The sequence below is a fragment of the Pelobates fuscus genome, chromosome 1 (genome assembly GCF_036172605.1).
Source record: "Pelobates fuscus isolate aPelFus1 chromosome 1, aPelFus1.pri, whole genome shotgun sequence".
Taxonomy (NCBI): Eukaryota; Metazoa; Chordata; class Amphibia; order Anura; family Pelobatidae; genus Pelobates; species Pelobates fuscus.
This window is the reverse complement of record NC_086317.1, coordinates 302,387,666-302,410,072: the sequence shown is the minus strand read 5'-3', so window position 1 is coordinate 302,410,072 and position 22,407 is coordinate 302,387,666. Positions and strand designations below refer to the sequence as shown.

The window sequence follows — 22,407 nt, the reverse complement described above, 5'->3', positions numbered from 1 at the left end:
CTGTGTAAAGCTAACTTGGTCCAACCCAATTACAATGAAGTATAGCAGATAAAATTGTCCATTTAAAAAAAAAATATATATATATATTTTTTTTTAAGTCTGTTGCTTCCTATATGACTTGTAGAAAACTGACCAGGGAGCTGCCAATTCTAAGACAAAATATCCAAGCTAGAAGGAAACCGCTGGAGAATATTTCCAATTTAGACTTTATTGACCTAACCTACACAATTCATTGATCAGCTCTTACCTAGTTAAAGTACCAAATCCCTAAATATTCCTGTCTGTTGCTCCATTATTAGTCATCTGTCAGGGTTTTCAAAGTTATAAAGATGGCTTCTTAAAATCTGGTGATGCGTGGTCACCCAGGGTACCCAGTTATATTGTTAAACATTGCTAATATGGTGCCAGGGCACTCATGGCATCCTAACCAATACAGTGGGTTGTAATAGTTATGATGCTTGGGGTGTTTTATTTTTATTATATTTAAGTGCGAGGGGCAGCAATGACACTTTTTTTTTTTTACCACCTGTTTGTGTTCAGAAGTGTTAGAGTTAAAAGAACACTGTGGAGTTAGGAATACAAATGTGCCTTAGTCACTGTTTAGAGGACTGGGTCAGTGCAGCCATGGTGAAAAAATGTGATTTACCATTTAACCCTCACAGTGCAGGTTTCTTCTAGATAGCTTCGCCTCTTTGGCTGAGATCATCATTGCTGATGACCTCAGCCAAGTCAATGCTTTCCCATAGGAAAAAATTGGGAGGCTAGTGCCGCATGTCACACTGTGCCAATCAGTCTCCTGAGACCACCTGATTAAAACAGCAGAGTTAAACTCTATTTTACAGAAGCTCCTCTAGTGGCTATCATATTGAAAGCCAGCAGAAGCAGGCGATCCCTGCAATGTAAACATTGTCATTCTGGCAAAAGGATAATATTTTCAACTGCAGGGTTAAAAGGAAGGGGGAGGGGCACATGGCTTCTAGACCAATTTACTGATATGAAGTGATCTGATCATTTAAGTTTATCACAGGTGGTTAAAGAGTTAATTATACTTTTTTTTTTATTTTTTCTTTACAGTAGAGGGCAGTCTTGAGTGAGATCAGCATAATTTCTTGTCTGAATTGGCACATATCACACATTTATAGTTTGTCATTGATATGTATCAAATATTTGTTACTGCTTACTGAAGCAAGGTTATTTAATGATATTTTATATTGGGACAGTAATGGCTAACTTTTGCATGGGAGTGTTTTATGAGTTTAAGCTCTCACAATTTTCATTCTGACTGTTTTTTGTTTTTTTTCAGGGCATAAATGGAAACCTTTGTTAAATGCTGTGACAGAAAAAAAATTCCAGTTTTATGCTAAGATTTTATCTGTTTCCATACCTCCGCTACCTTGACCTAAAAATTCAATTTTCCTTTCTGTACATTCACCATAATTTCTGATTTATTGTAAAACCCCAGATATTGTGGTTACATAATATTCCTTTTATTAAGGAATATGTTGTACTTTACCACTCATCCTCTTGTCTACAAGCCTGTGCTGTGTGTTTTGTATCCTGATCAGTCTTGACTGTTGTTTTGCTACTCTGTGATGCAAAGATTTGTAATTGAATGTGTGGGTGACTGTCCTTTTAGCACAACAGTAAGTGATTATCTGTGTGTACTGTTCTGAGGACAAAAGATCTAGCAGGCCCGCCTCCAGCCTGCTTTTCAAACAGTATTAATGGGACGTCCCATAGGTGTGCGAGTTTTGTGATAAGGGGAACATACCGGAGTGGCCTTGTTTAAAGGGTGTGTTCAAGTGAGAAACAGGAAGCGGCTGAGTTACTGCTTCTTCTGGCAAAGAATTCTCAGCTTGAACTACTGCAGGTGTGCAGGCACACGACACTGCTGCTGCCTCTACAGGGCTACTTGGCAGGCCTGCTTTTCTATACCAATAGTGTACTAAGCAATATGAGCGCATTGCAGCTGAAAGAATTGTCACAGTCAGACTTGTACAGGAGAAGGAAAGAGCGTCCTGACAGTTTCGGACTTAATGGCATACATGAAGGCAAGCTTGGGTAAGCCCACTTGACAATTTAAAAAAAAAAAAAAAAAATGTTTTTTTGATTACTTTTGTTTTCTGAAATTACTGATGCTTTTACACTGTGGGGTTTAAATCACTAAACTGTAAATTGTAGTGAATCAAAACTCCAAATTGCAAAATTATAGTTAAAATGGCCTGTTTTGTGACTATAGCTGTGTTGGAGAAATTTGATAAGCGTGCCTTTTATATCTTTTGGGTTTCTAAATTCTACGACATCTGTAAGTGATGCAGTGAGGCATTGTACCTGCAGAAGCCTATTCTGTCTGTTTACCTCTTAACAGTTCACTGTGACGGTGCTGGGACATAATTCTGCAAATCTGTTTAAGAAACCCTATTATATTTAACACTGACTCCAGCTATTGTGAGAGAGTTCTCCTAAATCTATTCCGGTCACTAAAAAGTACATATTTATGGGAAATAGGGTCCAGTAGAACTGTCAGACAGCTAAATGTGTCAACCTCAAGTTAAAAGCGTGGTTTCCTGTGCCTAGAGAGGGCATCACCTCCCCCTCTCCCCCCCTCCTCTCCCCCCCCATGCACACTTGATCATTATATGTTAAGGAAGTATAAGGGTTAATGGTTAGTGTTTGGGGTTTATCTGTTGTTTGGGATTTTAATAATGGTGAAGTGTATAAAGGCACTGTAGGGGTTAACATATATATAATGCCAGGCTTAAAGGGAAGCTTTTACTGTAAGGGCAGCAATTGAACATACATTTTCCAGTGCTGCCTGAGATTAGTGGCAGTAACAGTCCAGGATGGCAGCTGTTTCGGCTGCTATTAAAAATGGCCATCGGTTGCAACGTACAAATTTCAACACAGTTCGATTGCAATTACCCTTTTAACACTATACTTTAACCCCTTAAGGACACACGACATGTGTGACATGTCATGATTCCCTTTTATTCCAGAAGTTTGGTCCTTAAGGGGTTAAACACTTTACTTTAAAAAATAATAATTTGAATTTAGTTACAGTATATGATTGATTATACCTTGCATAAGCCTGTCACACCATTGTACCCCATTTTTGGCAGTTAAATGAATATAATGCTGAGGTAAGAATTTAGTATGTTTGTTTCATAGCCTTCAAGCAGAGTTTGTTAATAATGCGTTAATTTTTTTTGTTTTTGTTTTAAAAAAATCAAAAAATCTTTTCATTTTAGTATTCTGCCTGTATTGAAGCTTTGCACGCGTGCAGACACACGCCAAATGCCCAGTATTCTGGTGTTAGTGGGACGTTAGGAATGCTCTGTTTCTGACCCTGCTTCAGTTTCTTGGCCTGCCTCTTTGTGCATTGAAATCCTTAGTGCATGTCAGATCCTGCTTGTCCCATCTGCACATAGGGAGCATGTACTTGCTGATTGAAGGGGCTGTAGACACAAGAATGTGGTAGAACTGCTTGTGACATCCCATGGGCGAGGGCAGTTCCTGTAACTTCCTTAGCGAAGGCCTGTTTTAAGAGACACATTTGATTAATGTGCTCGGTAAATGTTAGAAAACTAAGCTGCTGGGCATATAATCTAGTTTACACTCAATAATTACCTATAATTGCTTATGAGTATTCATGGTCTTTCAATAAGGTGTCACACATTCCACCGTACAGAACAATTTGTGTCAAATTCATGCTGATTTATGTGTAATTTTGCTGTATTTTTTTTCTTTTAGATTGTAGGTTATCATAAAATTGTAAACTCTGTATTTTGTGTGTGTGTGTATATTTTTTCTGTGTGTGTGTATATATATATATATACACACACACATACATATATATACACACACACAGAAAAAATATTGTATATTTTTATTATTTAATTCCAATGAACAATATGCCATGTTCCAAATAGTTATTGATAAGAATTAAGTAACTGACTTTCTGTAGGATGTAGAGCTTTACCAAGGCAATGCTTGTTGAGTGTGATGGGATTTCTTTCACCCGCCTTATTGTAGGATTAAAAAAAAATTCTGGTTATATTTTGCTTAATTAGTCATCAGAAGCTCAACCAGTTTCCTCACCTATAAAATAAATACGATAAAAATATGTGCAGGCAACTTACAATTTATTTAGGAAATGATTACGTGACACATAAGTATACAATTTTTCATTTTTATTTTTTTGTTTGAAAGGTGAATGAATCTATGTAGCGAATATTGTAAGGGCCATTAATCTTTTAGAGCAGATTATCTGTTTTAGTATTGGCCTTATCTTGTTTACTTTTGAAAGTGCCTTTTTCTATTTTTTGTTTTGTTAGAGAAACACTGCATGCCTAGATTGCATCTATGATCTCAAACTACATGGATTTAAAACATGTGCTGTTATGTCTGCATAACTGTTAGTTCTTGTAAAGCTTACTGTTGACTTCTAGCTATAGATTTAACTCCTAGTCAGTGGATGAAGATGATTGTAGTATCAGTTCAACAACTGTTGTGGAGTATTATTGGGTATTGAGTATTATGTGTGACATGTCATGATTCCCTTTAATTTCAGAAGTTTGGTCCTTAAGGGGTTAAAGGAGCACTATAGTCCCAAAAACATTAGCGTAACCCCTTAAGGACCGGTCTGTTTTTGCGATGTTTGTACGTTAAGCACCAGAGCAGTTTTAACACTTTTGTGGTGTTTGTGTTTAGCTGAAATTTTCCGCTCTCTCATTTACGGTTCCCATACAAGTTATATATTGTTTTTTTCAGGACAAAAGGGGCTTTCTTTACATACCATTATTTGTATTATGTCATATATTGTATTTAAAAAAAATAATAAAATATGGTGAAAAATTAAAAAAAGAAAACATGTTTTTGGACTTTTACTTGAAAAATCTTTTACTTATCTACAAAAGCTAATGAAAAAAACTGCTAAATAGATTCAAAATTTTGTCCCGAGTTTAAAAACACCCAGTGTTTACATGCTTTATTGCTTTTTTTTGCAAGTTATAGGCCTATAAATACAAGTAGGAAATTGCTGTTTCAATATATATATATATATATATATATTAAATGTATCAATAGTGACCTTGTAACACCGTTATCTGTCATAAATCCCCGAAACACACCTAACATGTACATATTTTTTTTAAAGTAGACAACCCAGGGTATTCAAAATTGGGTATGTCCAGTTTTTTTTAGTAGCCACCTAGTCACAAACACTGGCCAAAGTTAGCATTTATATTTGTTTGTGTGTTAAAAATGCAAGAAACGCTAACTTTGGCCGGTGTTTGTGACTAAGTGGCTACTAAAAAAGGCTGAACATACCCCATTTGCAATACCTTGGGTTGTCTTCTTTTGCAAATGGTATGCCATCATGGGGCTAATTCTCATTCCTTGGCTACCATACGCTCTAAAAGGCAACCTAACCAATCCGACAAATTTCAATTAAAAAAAAAAGTAAAATCAAGCCTTATATTTGACCCTGTAACTTTCACAAACACTATAAAACCTCTACATGTGGGGTACTGTTATACTCAGGAGACTTCGCTGAACACAAATATTAGTGTATCAGAACAGTAAAATGTATCACAGCAATAATATCCTCAGTGAAAGTGCTGTTTGTGTGTGAAAAATGCAAAAAACTTCACTTTCACTGACAATATCATCGCTTTACTGTTTTGAAACACTAATATTTGTGTTCAGCGAAGTCTCCCGAGTAAAACAGTACCCCCATGTACAGGTTTTAGGGTGTCATAGAAAGTTACAGGGTTAAACACAGTGCTAGCAAATTAAATTATCTGGACTTTCGGCCTGGGTTGGCAGGCAGGTCCCTCAAATTGCAATCATTAAAATTACTTAATTAGGTAAAAATATTACATAAATACACATGTAGAATTTTAATATATATACATATTTATATATTTGACGTCTACGTGTATATTTATGAAATTATTTATGTAATTATGTATATGGACATATGTATATTTCGTATTGTTTTTATTTATTTATACATAGATATATATATCATTACATTCTAAGTGTATTTTTATATATATATATATATCAAAATACTGTTAGAATAAAATTGCATATATAAATATTTTTTATATAATTATTAAAAATTATTTTTATTTTTTGTTATTTATTTTTATTAACATATTATTTGTATTTTATAATAATATATATATATATATTGTATATATTCGTGTGTAATTTAAATATAAGTGTATTTTTATATTAATATACGTATATATAAATATAAAAATACACTTAATATGACATTATATATATATATATGATACATATACATATACATATATTATATATTATATATAGATATAATACATATTATTTATTTATTTTTTTTTTTACAGTTTTTTTTTTTTTACTTTATTTTTTTTATTTTTCACTTGCAGGGAGACTGCCTGTCAGCACAGACAGTCCCCCTGCAGGCAGATACACAGACACCTATTGCGGTCATGTGATCGAGTGATCACATGGCCGTGGGGTCCTGATCTGCCGAGGGGGGGCTGCCCGGGCAGACAGGCAACCCCCCTGGACCGGGTGGAGCACTGATCGCCGCCGTGGGACCGACGGCGATCAGGTAAGTAGCCCCAGACCGTTATGACGGTTCAGGACCGTCAGCGGTCCAAACGCACGTTTTACCGCTGACGGTCCTGAACCGTCAGCGGTCCTGAAGGGGTTAATGAAGCAGTTTTTGTGTATAGATCATGCCTCTGAAGTTTCACTGCATGATTCTCTGCCATTTAGGAATTAAATGTTTCGGTTCATGCAGTCTTGCGCACCCACCTTCTCTCCTGTCTATGACTGACAACGTCTGCATGAAAACAAAATGGTTTCATTTTAAAACAGATGTAACTTACTTTAAAAGCACATTGTTGTTTTTTTGTTGTTTCTTTAACTGCTGCTCTGTAAATTTAACTTGAATTGGAACGAAGTGTTTAGGGAGGCTGTGTAAGTCACTTGCAGGGAGATGTTACAGGCTGCATAAACTGGTGTATAACTCTTAAATGGCAAATAATTGAGCAGTAATACTGCAGGGACGTGATCTATGCACCAAAACTGCTTAATTATGCTAACTATAGTGTCCCTTTTAAGGTACACAATCTAATCAATTACAGCAAAAATACTATAGGGAAATGATCTTAAAAGGTTGGTTTGTTATGCTGCATGGAAGCATTCTTTCCTCAAGGGGTTAAACCATTCTCGAACTGTTTAACCCTTAAGTTGCCTTCAGCTCTGGTCTCCCCTGACGGCATCCTGCATCGGAATTTTAACTTACAGGAAGTGCGGAGTGCCACAGGGCAGGGGTGCCGCTGATTGCAAGCCAGTTTTGTAAAGTTGCAGATGAAGTTGTTTTGGTGCCTGGAGTGTTCCTTTAAATTAAACTTTTTTTTTTTATAGACACAGGTGCTTCTGGTACGGTTTATGTTCACTAAAAAGTATATTTCCTATTGGGTAACAACTGTGCCTATTATGGCGGCTACAAATTTCCTCTGATGCATTAATTGATTAGTACAAAAAAAAAAGAAAGAAAAGAAAGAAAGAAATTGCAAAATGGCTTAAATTGAATATACCTGAGCTGGAAAAAATGCTACTTTTGGTTATTTTCATCTAATTTCTTTGCATTTTATATTTTTTGTTCTCCACAGTTCCCAGTTTAGGCCTTGATTTTATATTGTTGGGTAAACTTTTCAAATTGCGTATTTGTTTTTTTAAATGATTTTATATTATGAAAAATATTTAGTGTGTGTGTATATATATCATATGTATGTGCATATGCACAGGAGAAGGAATAGTAACCCTGTGGAACAGTTTTATTATGTTTATTGGTCTACTGTTGTCATCTTACAGCTCTGCTGTTTACTTTCTAACACTTGGGTGACACTGTAATGCTCTACAGATTCCACATTTGACACCCTACATGCACATGGCTTGATAAATATTTTCACTTTGTAGAAGCCAGCAGTTAAACCACCGATCTGCCATCAAGTTTATAATGGTAGTTATTGACTTACAGTAGAGATAAATTACCACTGCAATTTGAATAAAAAGCCAAACCTGTTATACAGAATGGATTAGGAATTTGCTATATACAACTTAATTACAACCTAGGAGCATAACACTTACTGCAACTAGACAACTCAAAGATCCTTCAAAAATCATTATTTTTATTTATTGTTTTGTGCAACAAAAGCTTCCTTTCTAATTATCACTTTTATTTCCTTTGTCCAAATTTGTTCAACTTGTCTGTTCATCATGTACACGCTTTGCTGTTCTTTTACAGCTCTGTGAATAATGTGTGCTATCTGTGAACTGGTTAGTATCCGCCTATTCAAGTGTTTGGCTTCTCAGATCTCCTGAGGGGAATTGGATTGGGAGTTAGCTACTAGTCTCGTACTCCTGAACTAGACAAGAGTTTATGGGATAAAATCAAACCCCAATTACCCAAATAAGAGACTCCTGATTGGAGCGCCCTCTTCTTGATCAGGGTAAGGACTTCTTTTGCAGCAGCTTGCTTGTTTTGCATTTGTTTTTGCTTCTTCACAGTTAACATTCTATTTATTAAGTATATGTTGCCAAACGAATCTTATTTTGCAGTAGCTAATAAAGAGACAAGAACCTAGGAACCAAGAGGTGCCCTGAAGATTACTACAAATTTGTACAGAAAAAAGTCCAAGTAATGTGTTAAAATGGTGAAGGCTTTCAGCCTCTATTGTCTTTAATTGTGCAACTAAGTTAGCAGAACGAATCCAGTTCCTGGATGTTGCTGGAGCATCTCTAGCTTACCATTGCACAGTGTAAAGAAAATCCCACGCACCTGGCCATGTACCTCTGATGAAAAGACTGTGCATCTCAGGATAAGCATGCTATTTTTTTTCCCTGCTGGCCAGTGTCCTCCTTTAGTGCTATACAGTATGACCCTTCCCAATCTTGAGGATCGCTAACCACTTTCTATTGTAGCAGACCCTAGAAATAGTCACCAGTGAGCTGAAGTTAGCGCCTAAATATCCACAGTTCACATCCCATACTTTCAATAAGTGCCAGCCATTGTAGAAACTATTTTTACCCCATGTATAGTGGCATTATTTATGGGGATGCTCTAAATCATAGAGAGGACTCGTCGAAATACATTTAAAATAATAAATCAAGCTCCCTCTCCTACCATTTTCTTAAAAAGGATGGAGCACCCCAGTTTTTAATTGTCCTGCAAGCGAGACAGACAGATGTTCCTTAAACAGAAGATCGTGAAGCACACTGGCTGATGCTTGGGCGCGTGCGGACTAATAGCTCCCCAGGTGGTAAGCAGCATGTTGTCAATCTCTAGATTGTCCAGCATCATAGAGTGCCGGAATCAGTCCTGATTTATAGGTATACCTGGCAGAGGATGTAAAGAGGCGTTCCAGGGTGGCACTCCATCATCTGAGTGACCTGGAGTCAGTGAACAATAGTGAAACGCATGCTTAGGCGGCGTTGGATTCCACTGAAATTCCAATTGTGCCACTGATCACGTCTCAAACTACCTCTTCCGGTGAAGACTAACTTAAAGCTAAAGCTACATCCCAGAGGTACTGCTACTGTATGTGGGGAAATACCGAAATTGTAATTATCGTAAATACATTTTTTTTCCCTTCGTATAATGGCAGTACAGATTTTACTCTTTTTTTTTTTTTTTTTTTTTTTATGTTTAAATGTTGATATTTTTTTGCAGCAGTTGTTTTACATATAGTTTCTGCTATTACTCTGCTGCTGGGACAACCTCTTTAAAGATATGAGAGGGAGGGGGAGGAGCTTGATTTATTATTTGAACTATATTTCTAGGAGTACTTGTTCACCATAATTAAGAGCATGCAACAGGTACTGCCACTACATTAAGGAAATTATTTTTTACTGTAAGTAAAATTTTTGTTACTCTGAAAATCCAGCTCTGGTGGCGTGCTCAGCTTTTTGACTTTAATTTTTAAATGAAACGGGTGGCTATCAACTTTTTAGTGTCAGAATTGAACCTTTTCTATTCTAATATAACCCTTAAAGGAAAACTCCAGTGCCAGGAAAACAATCCGTTTTCCTGGCACTGCAGGTTCCCTCTCCCTCCCACCCCCCAATCCCCAGTTGCTGATGGGGTGAAAACCCCTTCAGTCACTTACCTGAGGCAGCGACGATGTCCCTCGTCGCTGCCTCCTCCTCCGCGCCGCTCCTCCTACTGACTCCGACGGTCGGTGGGCGAGACTGATCTCGCCCACCGGCCGAGGAGACCTAATGCACATTAGGTCTCCCCATAGAAAAGCATTGAAAACGATTTTCAATGCTTTCCTATGGGGAATTGAGCGACGCTGGAGGTCCTCACACAGCGTGAGGACGTCCAGCGACGCTCTAGCACAGAGATAATCTGTGCTATGATTCAGGAAGTTCCCTCTAGGCCTAACCGGAATCTCGCTGCTGATCACATGGGTCCATAATTAACCATGCATAACTGTAGTAATTCTCATAGTAGAATGTGGAATGTTGCTTCTTTTCTCCACCTTTTGTACTTTGCCAACAAATATCTTTAATATGGAGTTGTTACTGTTCACATTTTATCATACTTGGGGGGAGAAATATCAAAGTATTGTGGTAATAAAATATATCAGACTTGTGATATTAAAAGAGGTGAAATGTGTAGTGTTGTGATGAAAAAGTTATGCCACATTGTGAGACATTCACTCTGTTCAGAAAAGGGCAATTTATGCACACGTCACAATTTACCAATTGTATCTTTCATAGTTTAAATATATCTTTATCTACCGAGTTGCATACTTCTAGTTTTTGATTATAGGATTAGTCACCGCTTTGTAAACATGTGTAATGGTTTTATAGTGGGAAATGGCATGCCAGTCACTGGAAAACAGGATATTGAATGGGCTGTGTGTGTGACTCTGTGCTTAATCATTCTTCACATCAGATCCAGTATCTTTGTGTCATGATTTTCTTTAATCCATTTTTGTCGAAAGTATAAAATGTCACCAAGAAGCGTTGCTTTATACAACTTTGACATTTCAGATGATCTGCTTTTTCTACCATTAAACTATTTACCCTTTATATGTATAATGCCAACCATGGCTTCCAAATACATGGTGGAATTCTGTTTTCAGCACTTTCAGCCAATAGGACTACTGCTGAATAAATGTTTGTGTGGTCAGTCACTAGAGAGATTAGAGCTGGAATTTTGTTTAGCTTTGGTATCTTCTTCCAAAAATAGTACTTTTAAAATGTTACTTGGCATTTTGTAGTTCATATCTCTACAGTCCATTTGTTATGTATTTCAGGGAACAGAGTGGTCTGTTTTTAATGTCATCATTTGAAAACGTGTAACTATTGTACTGTTTGTATGGGGAAAAATGGCCAATTCTCAAAATGTATCCATGAGTTATCTTGATGATCAATAATATTGTTATTTAGCAGAACATGTTAAGCACTACTCTGTGCCTCACACTCTCCTGCTGATCTTATCTGAGGGATTAGTGGATATGGGTGCATACATCTTTTCCTGGTATCCGATTCTATGTTTAAAGGAACGCTATATCGCTAGAAATACAAACTTATATTCCTCACGCAATGGTGTTCTCCCACATATGTAGGTGTCTTCTCCCCCCAAGTTAGTTTTACTTGTTTTACATCTGGAGAGTGTTAGTCTCCGTATGGGTACTCCACCTTTCCTGGCTAAGACTCGTAAAATCCATTGGAGGCATGTTATGCATTCAATGTAAACATTGCCTTTCCTGCAAAATATAGTTGCAGGGTTAAACAGACAGGGACATGGGACCCAGACTGCCTAATTGAGATGAAGTGAAGTTCACTTTTTCTAGTGATGATATATAGACATGATAACAGATTGGGAAAAATGTAGCAAGAATAATTTCTTCCTTTTTTAGGAACAAACCTATATAGGCAGGTAAAGGCAAACCTTTGTAATCTTTGTGTTTATGGACTTCAAGCAAACTAAGCATTTTATATAAGGGGTGCTGATTTGAACAATTGATCACCTTGTTTGAAAGTGAGCAATGTTAAAATTGAACCATACTCTTTGACTGCAGTTGCAAACCTCCTGACTAAGGAAAGTTGCACATCATGGGTAGGCTTTTTATGTAGACCTCAATGTTATCAGTTAATCCCAAATCAGAAAATCCATGCGCGCCAATAATCAACTGTTGCCAAGTTATGTTTGCTGTTCACACAATTCCTTTCAGAGAAGGGATTTACCTTCTCTATACACTTAAACTGTTTACGTAAGGGACTTTACCTTTCATGCCAAATAATAATTCAGCAAGTGACAGAGAAGCGGCTCCATCTAGTACCCTACTGGCTGATGTCTCTAGCCATTCTCAAAATATTTGGCAAAGGCTAAACACAGTAGATTTAAATTGCTATAGCTCGATGCGGGATATGGGAGGTTTTAGACTGTGAAGTGGAAACGGGGAGAAGATGTTTCCTTCTAGATAATGCATTAAAGATACAGAAAAATACTGGGATTTAAAATTCTGTGTCTTAGTCTATGTAATAGATTAGAACAGGGTGCTCCCTATTAAAGAGTCCTGCAGGAAGTTAAAAAAAAATATATTTTCCTCATATTTCCACTTCATGTTTCAAAAGAACATTGCTCCATATTAAGTAATTGTGTTTAAAAAGGCTAAATGCAGTTAAGGTCTACTAGCCATTGTCATACGACAAGCCCTGACTAATGGAAATGCATTGTGAGACTGCCATAGACACTCCAGGCTTGCAGTTGAAAGTAACTTTTAGATCTACCTAGTTAAAATATTGAGCCCTGTTCTGTGAGGTCTGTTTTTATCATATAAACTATGCCCATCTGAGGTTTTAGGGACAATTTAGTCTCTCCCTTCATGGACCATTAAATCCACTTAATCTCAAAGATCTGGTCTGAGTGCAGTGGCCATGGTGCTTCCTGTGCAACAACAGAGCGCAGTAGCCACTGGAGCACTTACTGTATAACAACCCAGGGAAACTCTGTCATGTGGCCTTCTGCAGCTAGTTTGAAAGCATTGGACGCATCTTGTCTCCAATACACCTCTATAAGGAGCTTTGGATTGGACAATTGCAGAGGAAGCAATGCCTACACAGTGACATGGTGGGAGGCAGGGAAGGCAACCGCAACAAGAGTCACTGTGTTGGGGGGAAAAAAGTCAACTTTTTATTTTATTTTATTTTTGGTTTCTAATTCTATAGTGTTCCTTTTAAGATCTCCATATAGTAGATGCTAGCACATGACATATACTTTTGTTATGTGTGTGCTGATGGACCCAGTGGTGTTGTCCTTGCATGTATGGTTTGCTGAGCTCCCTCCCAGAACAAAGTGTTCTGGGTTTCTTGATTGAGTGTTAATGCTGCAGCAGCTTTTTTACAAACTGCTGCTTTGCAAGCCAGTCTGAACTGCATAGTTTCTGTGCCATAAACTTCACTATTATCCAGCAACTCGGTTGTGCCTCTCAGTGTACACTGCCCCGGCAAACATGTGCTGGACTGTCCCTGTAGAGCACAGTAGATCCTGTGTTTTTGCACAGTCTGCACATTGGATCCTGTCTCGTGTTTTAGACCTCTGCTTCTATTGATCTGATGGGGCGGGGGGGTCTGTAAAATTTTGTAATGGTCTTATTGTTAAATTTCCCTCTTTATAATAGTGTAAAGCACTGCGTAATACGTTGGCGCTATGTAAGGAACAGTAATAGTCTGGATACCTGTTGCTAAATGCCCGGTCACAAATTTAGGTACCGTATATACTCGAGTATAAGCCGAGTTTTTCAGAACGTTTTTTGTGCTGAAAAACCCCAACTCGGCTTATACTCGAGTCAATTGTCTGTATTATGTCAATTTGCATTGCCATAATACAGACTGGGGGCTGTGGGGGCTGCAGAGAGATGTTACTTACCTTTCCTGCAGCTCCTGTCAGCTCTCTCCTCCTCCACCGCTCCGTTCAGCACCTCGGTCAGCTCCCAGTGTAAGTCTCGCGAGAGCCGCGGCTCTTGCGAGATTTACACTGGGAGCTGACCGAGGTGCTGAACGGACCGGCGGAGGAGGAGAGAGCTGACAGGAGCTGCAGGAAAGGTAAGTAACATCTCTCTGCAGCCCCCACAGCCCCCTCCTACACAGTGCCCATCCACTGGACCACCAGGGAAGGAGAGCCCCCCTCCCTGGCCAGCTAGCAAGCAGGGAGGGGGGACGAAAAAATTTATATATATTAATAATAATAAAAAAAATAAAAATAATAAAATAAAAATAATAATTAAATAAAAAATAATAATAAAATAAAAAAATAATAATAATAAAACATGTAATGAAACAAAAAAAAAATATTAAAATAATAATTAAAAAATAAAAATGCCCACCCCCCACCAAGGCTCTGCATCACACTCTGCATTACACACACACATACACACACTGCATTCATACACACACACTGCATTCATACACACACACACTGCACTCATACACACACACACTGCATTCATGCACACACACTGCATTCATGCACACACACTGCATTCATGCACACACACTGCATTCATGCACACACACTGCACTCATACACACAGCATTCTCATACACACACACTGCACTCATACACACAGCATTCATGCACACACACTGCATTCATACACACACACTGTACTCATACACACACACTGCATTCATACACACACTGCATTCATACACACACTGCATTCATACACACACACTGCACTCACGCACACACACTGCACTCACGCACACACACTGCACTCACGCACACACACTGCATTCATGCACACACACTGCATTCATACACACACACTGCATTCATACACACACACTGCACTCATACACACACTGCACTCATACACACACTGCACTCATACACACAGCATTCATACACACACACAGCATTCATACACACACACAGCACTCATACACACACACTGCACTCATACACACACACTGCACTCATACACACACACTGCACTCATGCACACACTGCATTCATACACACACACTGCATTCATACACACAGCATTCTCATACACACACACTGCACTCATACACACACACTGCACTCATACACACACACACTGCACTCATACACACACACTGCACTCATACACACAGCATTCATATACACACACTGCATTCTCATACACACACACTGCATTCTCATACACACACTGCATTCTCATACACACACACACTGCATTCATTATATACACACACTGTAAATAAATATTCAATTAATATAATTTTTTAAGGATCTAATTTTATTTAGAAATTTACCAGCAGCTGCTGCATTTCCCACCCTAGTCTTATTCTCGAGTCAATAAGTTTTCCCAGTTTTTTGGGGTAAAATTAGGGGCCTCGGCTTATATTCGGGTCGGCTTATACTAGAGTATATACGGTAGATTGGAAAGCGCTCACTGGACTGCAGAAAGTTATAGCTGTTTTTATTATAGCCTTGCCAGGCAAATTGGCATACAACTGATCGAAGTTTCAGTTCTATTTCAGTCTTGAGAAAACTCTGAACTATGACTAAAGTGGGCGAATGTTGTATGGAAATTTGACTGTTCTTAATAATAGTAAAATAGTACATTATGCAAATATTGATCAACTTATAAATATATATATATATATTTGACCAAGAGGACTGCACTCACTTGAACATGCATGAGTTATAATGGTGCTGCTGGGGCCAAGTCAGACAACTTAAAAGATCAGCGCACTCACTCCTTCACTAAACAGCGATTTCAAAATTCACATAATGTAATAGTTTTTTTTTTTTTTTTAAACCTATAAATCTAAGCATAAATAGTGGTTTAGTGACCGTATATGCTCATACATTGTATAAACCTGCCACAATGCCAATATACCCCAAACTTTGCAGGTTCTATCCTAGCAACCCAATGCCTGCTTTTATTAGATCGGATTTGGAAATACCTACCCCTAGAACTCTTTGCAGTTCAAGGTTAAACAGGGCCCTGGAATGAGGCACATGTGGCAAGGTGTGCAAAATCAGGGATATAAATGAGTGTGTGTGTGTGTGTGTGTGTACAGTGAATGAACTGTAAATAAAAATGAAATAAACACTTATATGCTTTCTTGATCCACAACAAACAAAAATAAAGTAAAAATAAAAAAACAATTAGATGTGGCCATCACACACAAATAGCAATGTGATGTAGCACTAGCAATTGAAGCAATTTGCCACATAGGGTTAAGTTGCAAATAAATACATGATATGCTGCATTGAGAAATGGCTTTAAAATCTGGGATTTCAAAGTGCTGGCATCTCAAAATATTGCTGAGATGGCCACTAAAACCTATACTGTATGTCATAAAACACCACACTTGCCTCGGTGATGTCTCGCTTCCTGTTTCCGACATATGTTCTCAACTGGCACCTGAGGGTTTCAGCGCAGGAAACATACTGTCTTCTGAACTTTTGAGCTTTCTTGAGCAGCATCAAGTGTTCTAGGAACGAATAAAAAAGGAAAGTAAAATTGCCAAGCATTACAACCTTTTCAAATGCGCAGTTGGCTCTCCCTCCTCCCTTCCTGTCAAATGAATGTGAGAAGGACTGCCTGCTATGACCTCAACATATGTAACTGTCAAACATTACTTTATCAGATTACATTGGATGCCTTTCATCCATTGCTGGCAAGCTACTTTGCATAGACTGCTTTAAATAATATATTGTTAAAGCCCTGTCTTTGAACCTGTATTTATTGTGTGTACCTGGTTATCCAAACACTACCCAGTGTTCCTCTGAATGTTGGATGATTGCTCTCAACTGGAAGCCAGGCAATCTGAGTATGACAATGATAGGCGTTCGTTCACTTCGTTCTGGATGGCTGTATGGATTTAAGTACACTCTGTTAGAACACCTATTTTCCTTTGAAAAGATGGACCTTCTTATACGCGCAAGAGACAGGGTTATCGCTTCAAGTGTGTGTTTTTTGTTTTTGTTTTTTAATACAAATTGCTTGGTCAATCAGAATGCAGAGCAGAATTGTTGATTTGTACTATCAGTACAGGTATTTATCTTCATATTGACCTCCATATTCTCGTGGCATGACTTTATTGTGATAATCCGTACTTTTTGGAATTTGCTGGAGCTGTATAAATAATAATAATCTTAAACTTCAGCCAATCTTGAGCTGAGATAGTATGATATATATTTTTTTTATTTCATATTCTGCAAATGGCATTTCTTGACACATTTTGTAATTTCTTGCATAAGCTTTTGTTAGCAGTTTTAGAGCTTTGATTCGGTCATTGAAGAGACTCCATGAAATAAACTATTATTACACATGAAAGTGTAAACTTCCCTAGCCTCAGCTACACACCATTTCTTTTAAAGGTCAGACCTGAAGGTTACATTTGTGCAGTCATTCCTATAAAAAGCAAGCTGTTCAGTGCCAAAGAGTCTGAGAATCCTTATAGGGTTGAATACTTTGTTGACACCAGACATGTAAAGAGGATTTCCAAGAGAGGGATTTGATTTGTTATAAAATAGTTAAAGGCAATGTCTGCTTTTCCTCTGCACGTCGTACTGTTAATACACACAATACCTCTGGATGTGAAAGCAGCCTTAAAGCGGCACTGTCATGCTGAACTTACCTTTCTTTAATTCATTCCTCTTCTCCCCATCTGTCAGGATCTGGTTTTCATTTCTTCCCATCTGCTCTAGTTTTCTTTAAAACTTAAGACAAAGTAGGGACTACTTTGTCTTATGGAGGTTTCCTACGCTTGACCAGCGGGGACCAGCGTGGTTTCCTACGCTTGAAGTGTGCTCAGTTTCCTGTGGTCAAAGCAATTTTCCCAAAATTCCTCCGTGATCTCGCGATGCTTCCTGTCAGTATTACCGAACATCCTGTCACTTAGACAACACGCCTTCAAAACTACCGAATTTCGTCCTAACCGAATGAGAGCGCATGGTTCATTCATGTTAGGACGCAATTCGGGACTTTGTTCTGATCGGAATTTCATTCAAATGAATGAAATAACGATCCGATTTTCCTATTGTGATTGGCTGAGGTCAACATTACTGATGATGTCAGCCAATGTGGCAAATTAGGGGCAAAGCTAGAACCAGCAGACTTGAATAAAAGTAAGACTTTACTATATTTAGGAGGGCAAGGTAGTGTTTTAACACTATACAGTCAAGAATACATATTAGGGTTCCTGACCCTATAGTGTTTCTTTAAGTGGATCTAAACTCAAGAGGCAACAATTGCTCATTTATTTACAGTATTTATAAAATATTTTACCAGGAAAGATACATTGAGATTTCTCTCGTTTTCAGTTATGTCCTGGACATGACATGCTCATGAACACCTGCCTTGCAAAGACTTCTTATAGAGTTGCATTGGGAAATCTGTAATTGGGCAATGAAGTATCCCTTTTAAGATGTTTCTAGAGATGATTTGCTATTCTCAAATACACTATATGGAAAAAAAGCATTGATACACCTGACAGTTACACCAACAGGGAGTTTTATGACATTACATCCTAAATACATAGGCATAAATATGTAGCTGGTGCCCCCTTTGCAGCTATAGCCACTTCCACTCTTTTGGGAAAGACTTTCCACAAGATTTTGGAGTAGCCCATTCATCCAGTAAAAAATTTGTGAGGTCAGGCACTGGTGTCGGACAAGTAGCCCAATCTTGCCATTTACATTCCAGTTCATACCAGAAGTGTCTGATGGGGATGAGACCAGTTCTCTTTATAGGTCAGTCAAGTTCTTCCACACCAAACACATCCAACCATGTCCTTATGGACCTTGCTTTGTGCAGTTTCGCACAGTCATGCTGGAATAGAAAAGGGCCTTCCCCAAACTGTTCTGACAATGATGGAAGCATAGAATTGTCCAAAATGTCTTGGTATGCTGACACATTAAGACTTCCCATCATTGGAAGTAAGGGGCCTAGACCAGCCCCTGAAAAACAGCGCCTTACCATGATCCCTCCTCCATTAAACTTTACAGTTGGCGCAATGCAGCTAGGCAGGTAACGTTCTCATGGCATCTGCCAAACTTAGACTTGCCCATCAGACTGCCAAACAGAGAAGCATGATTCACCACTACACAGAGCATGTTCCCACTGCTCCAGTGGCGGTGTGCTTTATGCCACTGGATCAGACGTTTGGCATTGTACTTGGTGATGTGAGACCATGCATGCAACTGTTCAGCCGTGGAAACCCATTCCATGAAGCTCCCGACACTGATTTTTTTTGCTGGTATTAATGCTGGTATTAATTTTTATAAACCATGCGCCTCAGCACTCTGTGATCACGATCTGTGACTTTATGTGGTCTTCTGCTTTGTAGTTGAGTTGTTGCTGTTCCTAAGTGCTTCCACTTATCAATAATACCCCTTGCAGTTGACCATGGAATACCTAGCAGGAGTTGAATTTTAACAAATGGACATATTGCAAAGCTTGGCACCGTATCACAGTACCAAGCTTGAAATTACTCAGATTTATTTATGAATACACACTGCATGGCTAGGTGCTTGATTTTATACACCTTTGGCAATGGGTCTGATTTAAAACACCTGAATTCAATAAGTAAGAAGTGTACCCCCCAATACTTTTGTCCATATAGTGTATGTCGTGTGCTGAAAGAGTTCACATATCTCTCAAACTAGATGCATGGAGGTAATTGACTGCTGTTTTCATTTTGATTCAATATAGTATTTACAGGTTTGTTTTTTTATGTTCCTGTTATGTAGCTTAGAGTATATTCAAAGGCATTGTGCTTTCTGTATATAATTATGCACACAAGGGTTGACCGCGGAACGAAGCAGGCGCCATTTTCCACAGCTCCAACGGCGCTCTGCACAATCCACCGAATATCACAAAATATCCAGCCCATCCAATCAAGCCAACATAAACATCCACACACTGACGTCCTCCGGTGTCGGCACATGCCGTTCTTTGCAAACCCCGGACAAAACCGTCGACGGAAAAAGACCGCGGCCTACCATCTCCCTGCACGCCTGGAAGACCTGTTGGGGCGCATCCCCCTCCAGAGAGAGTGGGACTGGAGCACAGAACACCCCTCACCAGCAAATCAACCCTCAGCCATGGGGAGACGCTCCCAGAAACCTCAGCAAGGTACAACAAGCGATTCCCAAGACATTGGGGCTCTTTTGCAACGCCAGGCCCAGCCCAAAATGGCGGCCCCATTATCCCAGGAGGTCCCTGTCGACCCTCATACCCAAACACCTGACCCCCCCCCAAGCTCACACCCTACCACAAACAGCAGAGATAACAGCTGCAGGCTTCCCTGATCTAACAGCCCTGGCTACCAAGCAGGACATTAAAAACTACCTCATCGAATTTCGCCAGACACTAGCCACGGACATATCAGTCATCCAGGCTGACCTACAGGTGGTTACAGACAGGGTCAGAGCCACTGAAGAGGACATCATGGATGTAAGGCAGGAAGTGTCCAATGTGAAGGACTCACTGCAAAAGGTCCAAAAGACACAACAAGCTTTCACCGCGCACCTTGCCACGATGGAGGACCGCTCCAGACGTAACAACCTGAAGATAAGGGGGGTGCCTGAGTCTGTCACCATGGCAGAATTGCCCCACTACCTGAGACGACTAACAGCCTCACTACTGCCACCACAACAAGCCAAAAAGCTTGCATTTGATAGCATGTTTCGCCTACCAAAATCACCAAGGGCCCCAACAACTGCAGTAAGTGACATCATAGTCCGCTGCGCTTTAGCCCAAGACAAACAGGCACTCTTCTCAGCCCTACGTAAATTGTCCTTCTACCAGGACCTATCCAGGTCCACCCTGCAATGGCGCAGAACACTCCTCCAAACTACGAGCCAACTGAGAAACGCGGGAATACTATACCAATGGACCACACCACAAGCTCTTACGGTGAGCCACAATGGGACCAGTCACAAGATCACCTCAGCTGAAGAGGCACCGGCATTGCTGCGGGCACTGGGACTGTCCGCCCCTGGCGAGGAGTCAAGAAACCGGAGGGGAACACCAACCTGGGACCCAGCCACAGTAATCGCCTTCACCCCACGAGACCGCACGACTACAGGAACTGGGACATGACTGGGCTCAGAACCCAACAGGCAAAGGGCAGCTATGGACTGCACCCATTCCATGATGTTTTTTCCTTGTTTTGTTAGCTCTTTCTGCTTTTTGTTCAGCCTCTGGCTAGCCATGGCTACCAAACCCAAAAAACCCTCCTTGCTTAACAACTGTCAAAGGTCTGTCCTCCATATGAGGCCCTACAAAGAGGGGTAACAACACACAAGATAGACATAGGGCAAGATACCCACCATGACTCCCCCCCCCCCCCCCCCCCCCCGCAGCCCCCTTGGTTAGGGGCACTAATAGCTAAAACAAGGCCCAACCTCTATTAGCCGCAACTATTATATACACTAAACCAGAACACCTGCTCAGCACCTGAGGCACTAGCTGACACTCATACTCATGTACTTCAGCTCACGGCAAACTACACAACACCTGAATGCCAGTAGCAATTCCAATTGTTCTAGCATAGAGTTGTTCAACTCAGCTCTCAGACACGCCTGCCTAGCTCCCATACAGGCAGCACGCACCGACAAGCACAGGTTGCAGGGTCTGGATAGTGACGCTCTTGCAGCACCCACTAGATTGAAACACAAATCCCAGGGTGGTACCTAAACCTAATCTTACATGCTATAGCATACTATATCACAGCACGGGATACCCTCGATAAAAGCTAAACGTTTACTATTGTTATATTTGTGAAATGTATGGTTCAAGCCAGGATTCCTGGCCTACTGTTTTAGAAGAAAAAAAAAATGGTGCAAATTTTTCAACATGCTCTGTACACGCAAACTACTTTTATTGCATTATCTGTCAATGCCACGTCTTTACCTGCATATGTTCTTCTCCTTGCACCACAAAAATAAAGAATTACAAAAAAAAATAATTATGCACACAAAAAATAAAATCTATTGTCATTTTACCCCTATGTTTTTTTTTTTGTTTTTTTATTTTAAACATTATTAAAAATAACATTATTAGAAAGTTAATAATTAGAAAATTAAACAATAGAAGTGGGTGAGAAAACAATGTAAATGAAATGCCATATTTGTTCTCAAGTGGATAGGCAGCACTTTGAGCCCTAAAATTTGAATTGTAATTAGGAAGCACCTCCTTGGACTCTTCCATTCTTGGTATAAGATCCAACACAACTCCTATAGAATAAGCTTGTTTGAGCAGGGTCCTCTTCAACCTATTGTTCCTTTAAGTTTCCTTGTAATTGTCCTATTTATAGTTAAATCCCCCCCCCCCTTATAATATTGTAGAGCGCTATGGAATCTGTTGACGCTATATA

The 22,407-nt window shown here is 39.3% G+C and overlaps 1 protein-coding gene across 4 annotated transcripts in view; it reads left to right on the top strand.

Annotated features, from left to right (window-relative positions):
- The window catches only part of LIMS1 (LIM zinc finger domain containing 1), a 116,443-nt gene that overhangs the window by 46,913 nt on the left and 47,123 nt on the right, over positions 1–22,407 (top strand). The window contains exon 1 of one of the 4 annotated variants that reach the window (XM_063458121.1): positions 1,854–2,061. The exons of 2 other annotated variants lie outside the window; for them this stretch is intronic. In XM_063458121.1, coding sequence (XP_063314191.1) covers positions 1,955–2,061 — 107 coding nt within the window. In that variant the 5' untranslated portion in view covers positions 1,854–1,954. Of the gene's footprint in view, positions 1–1,853; positions 2,062–22,407 lie in introns of those variants that run through there. One more of the 4 variants, XM_063458129.1, reaches the window with a different exon arrangement.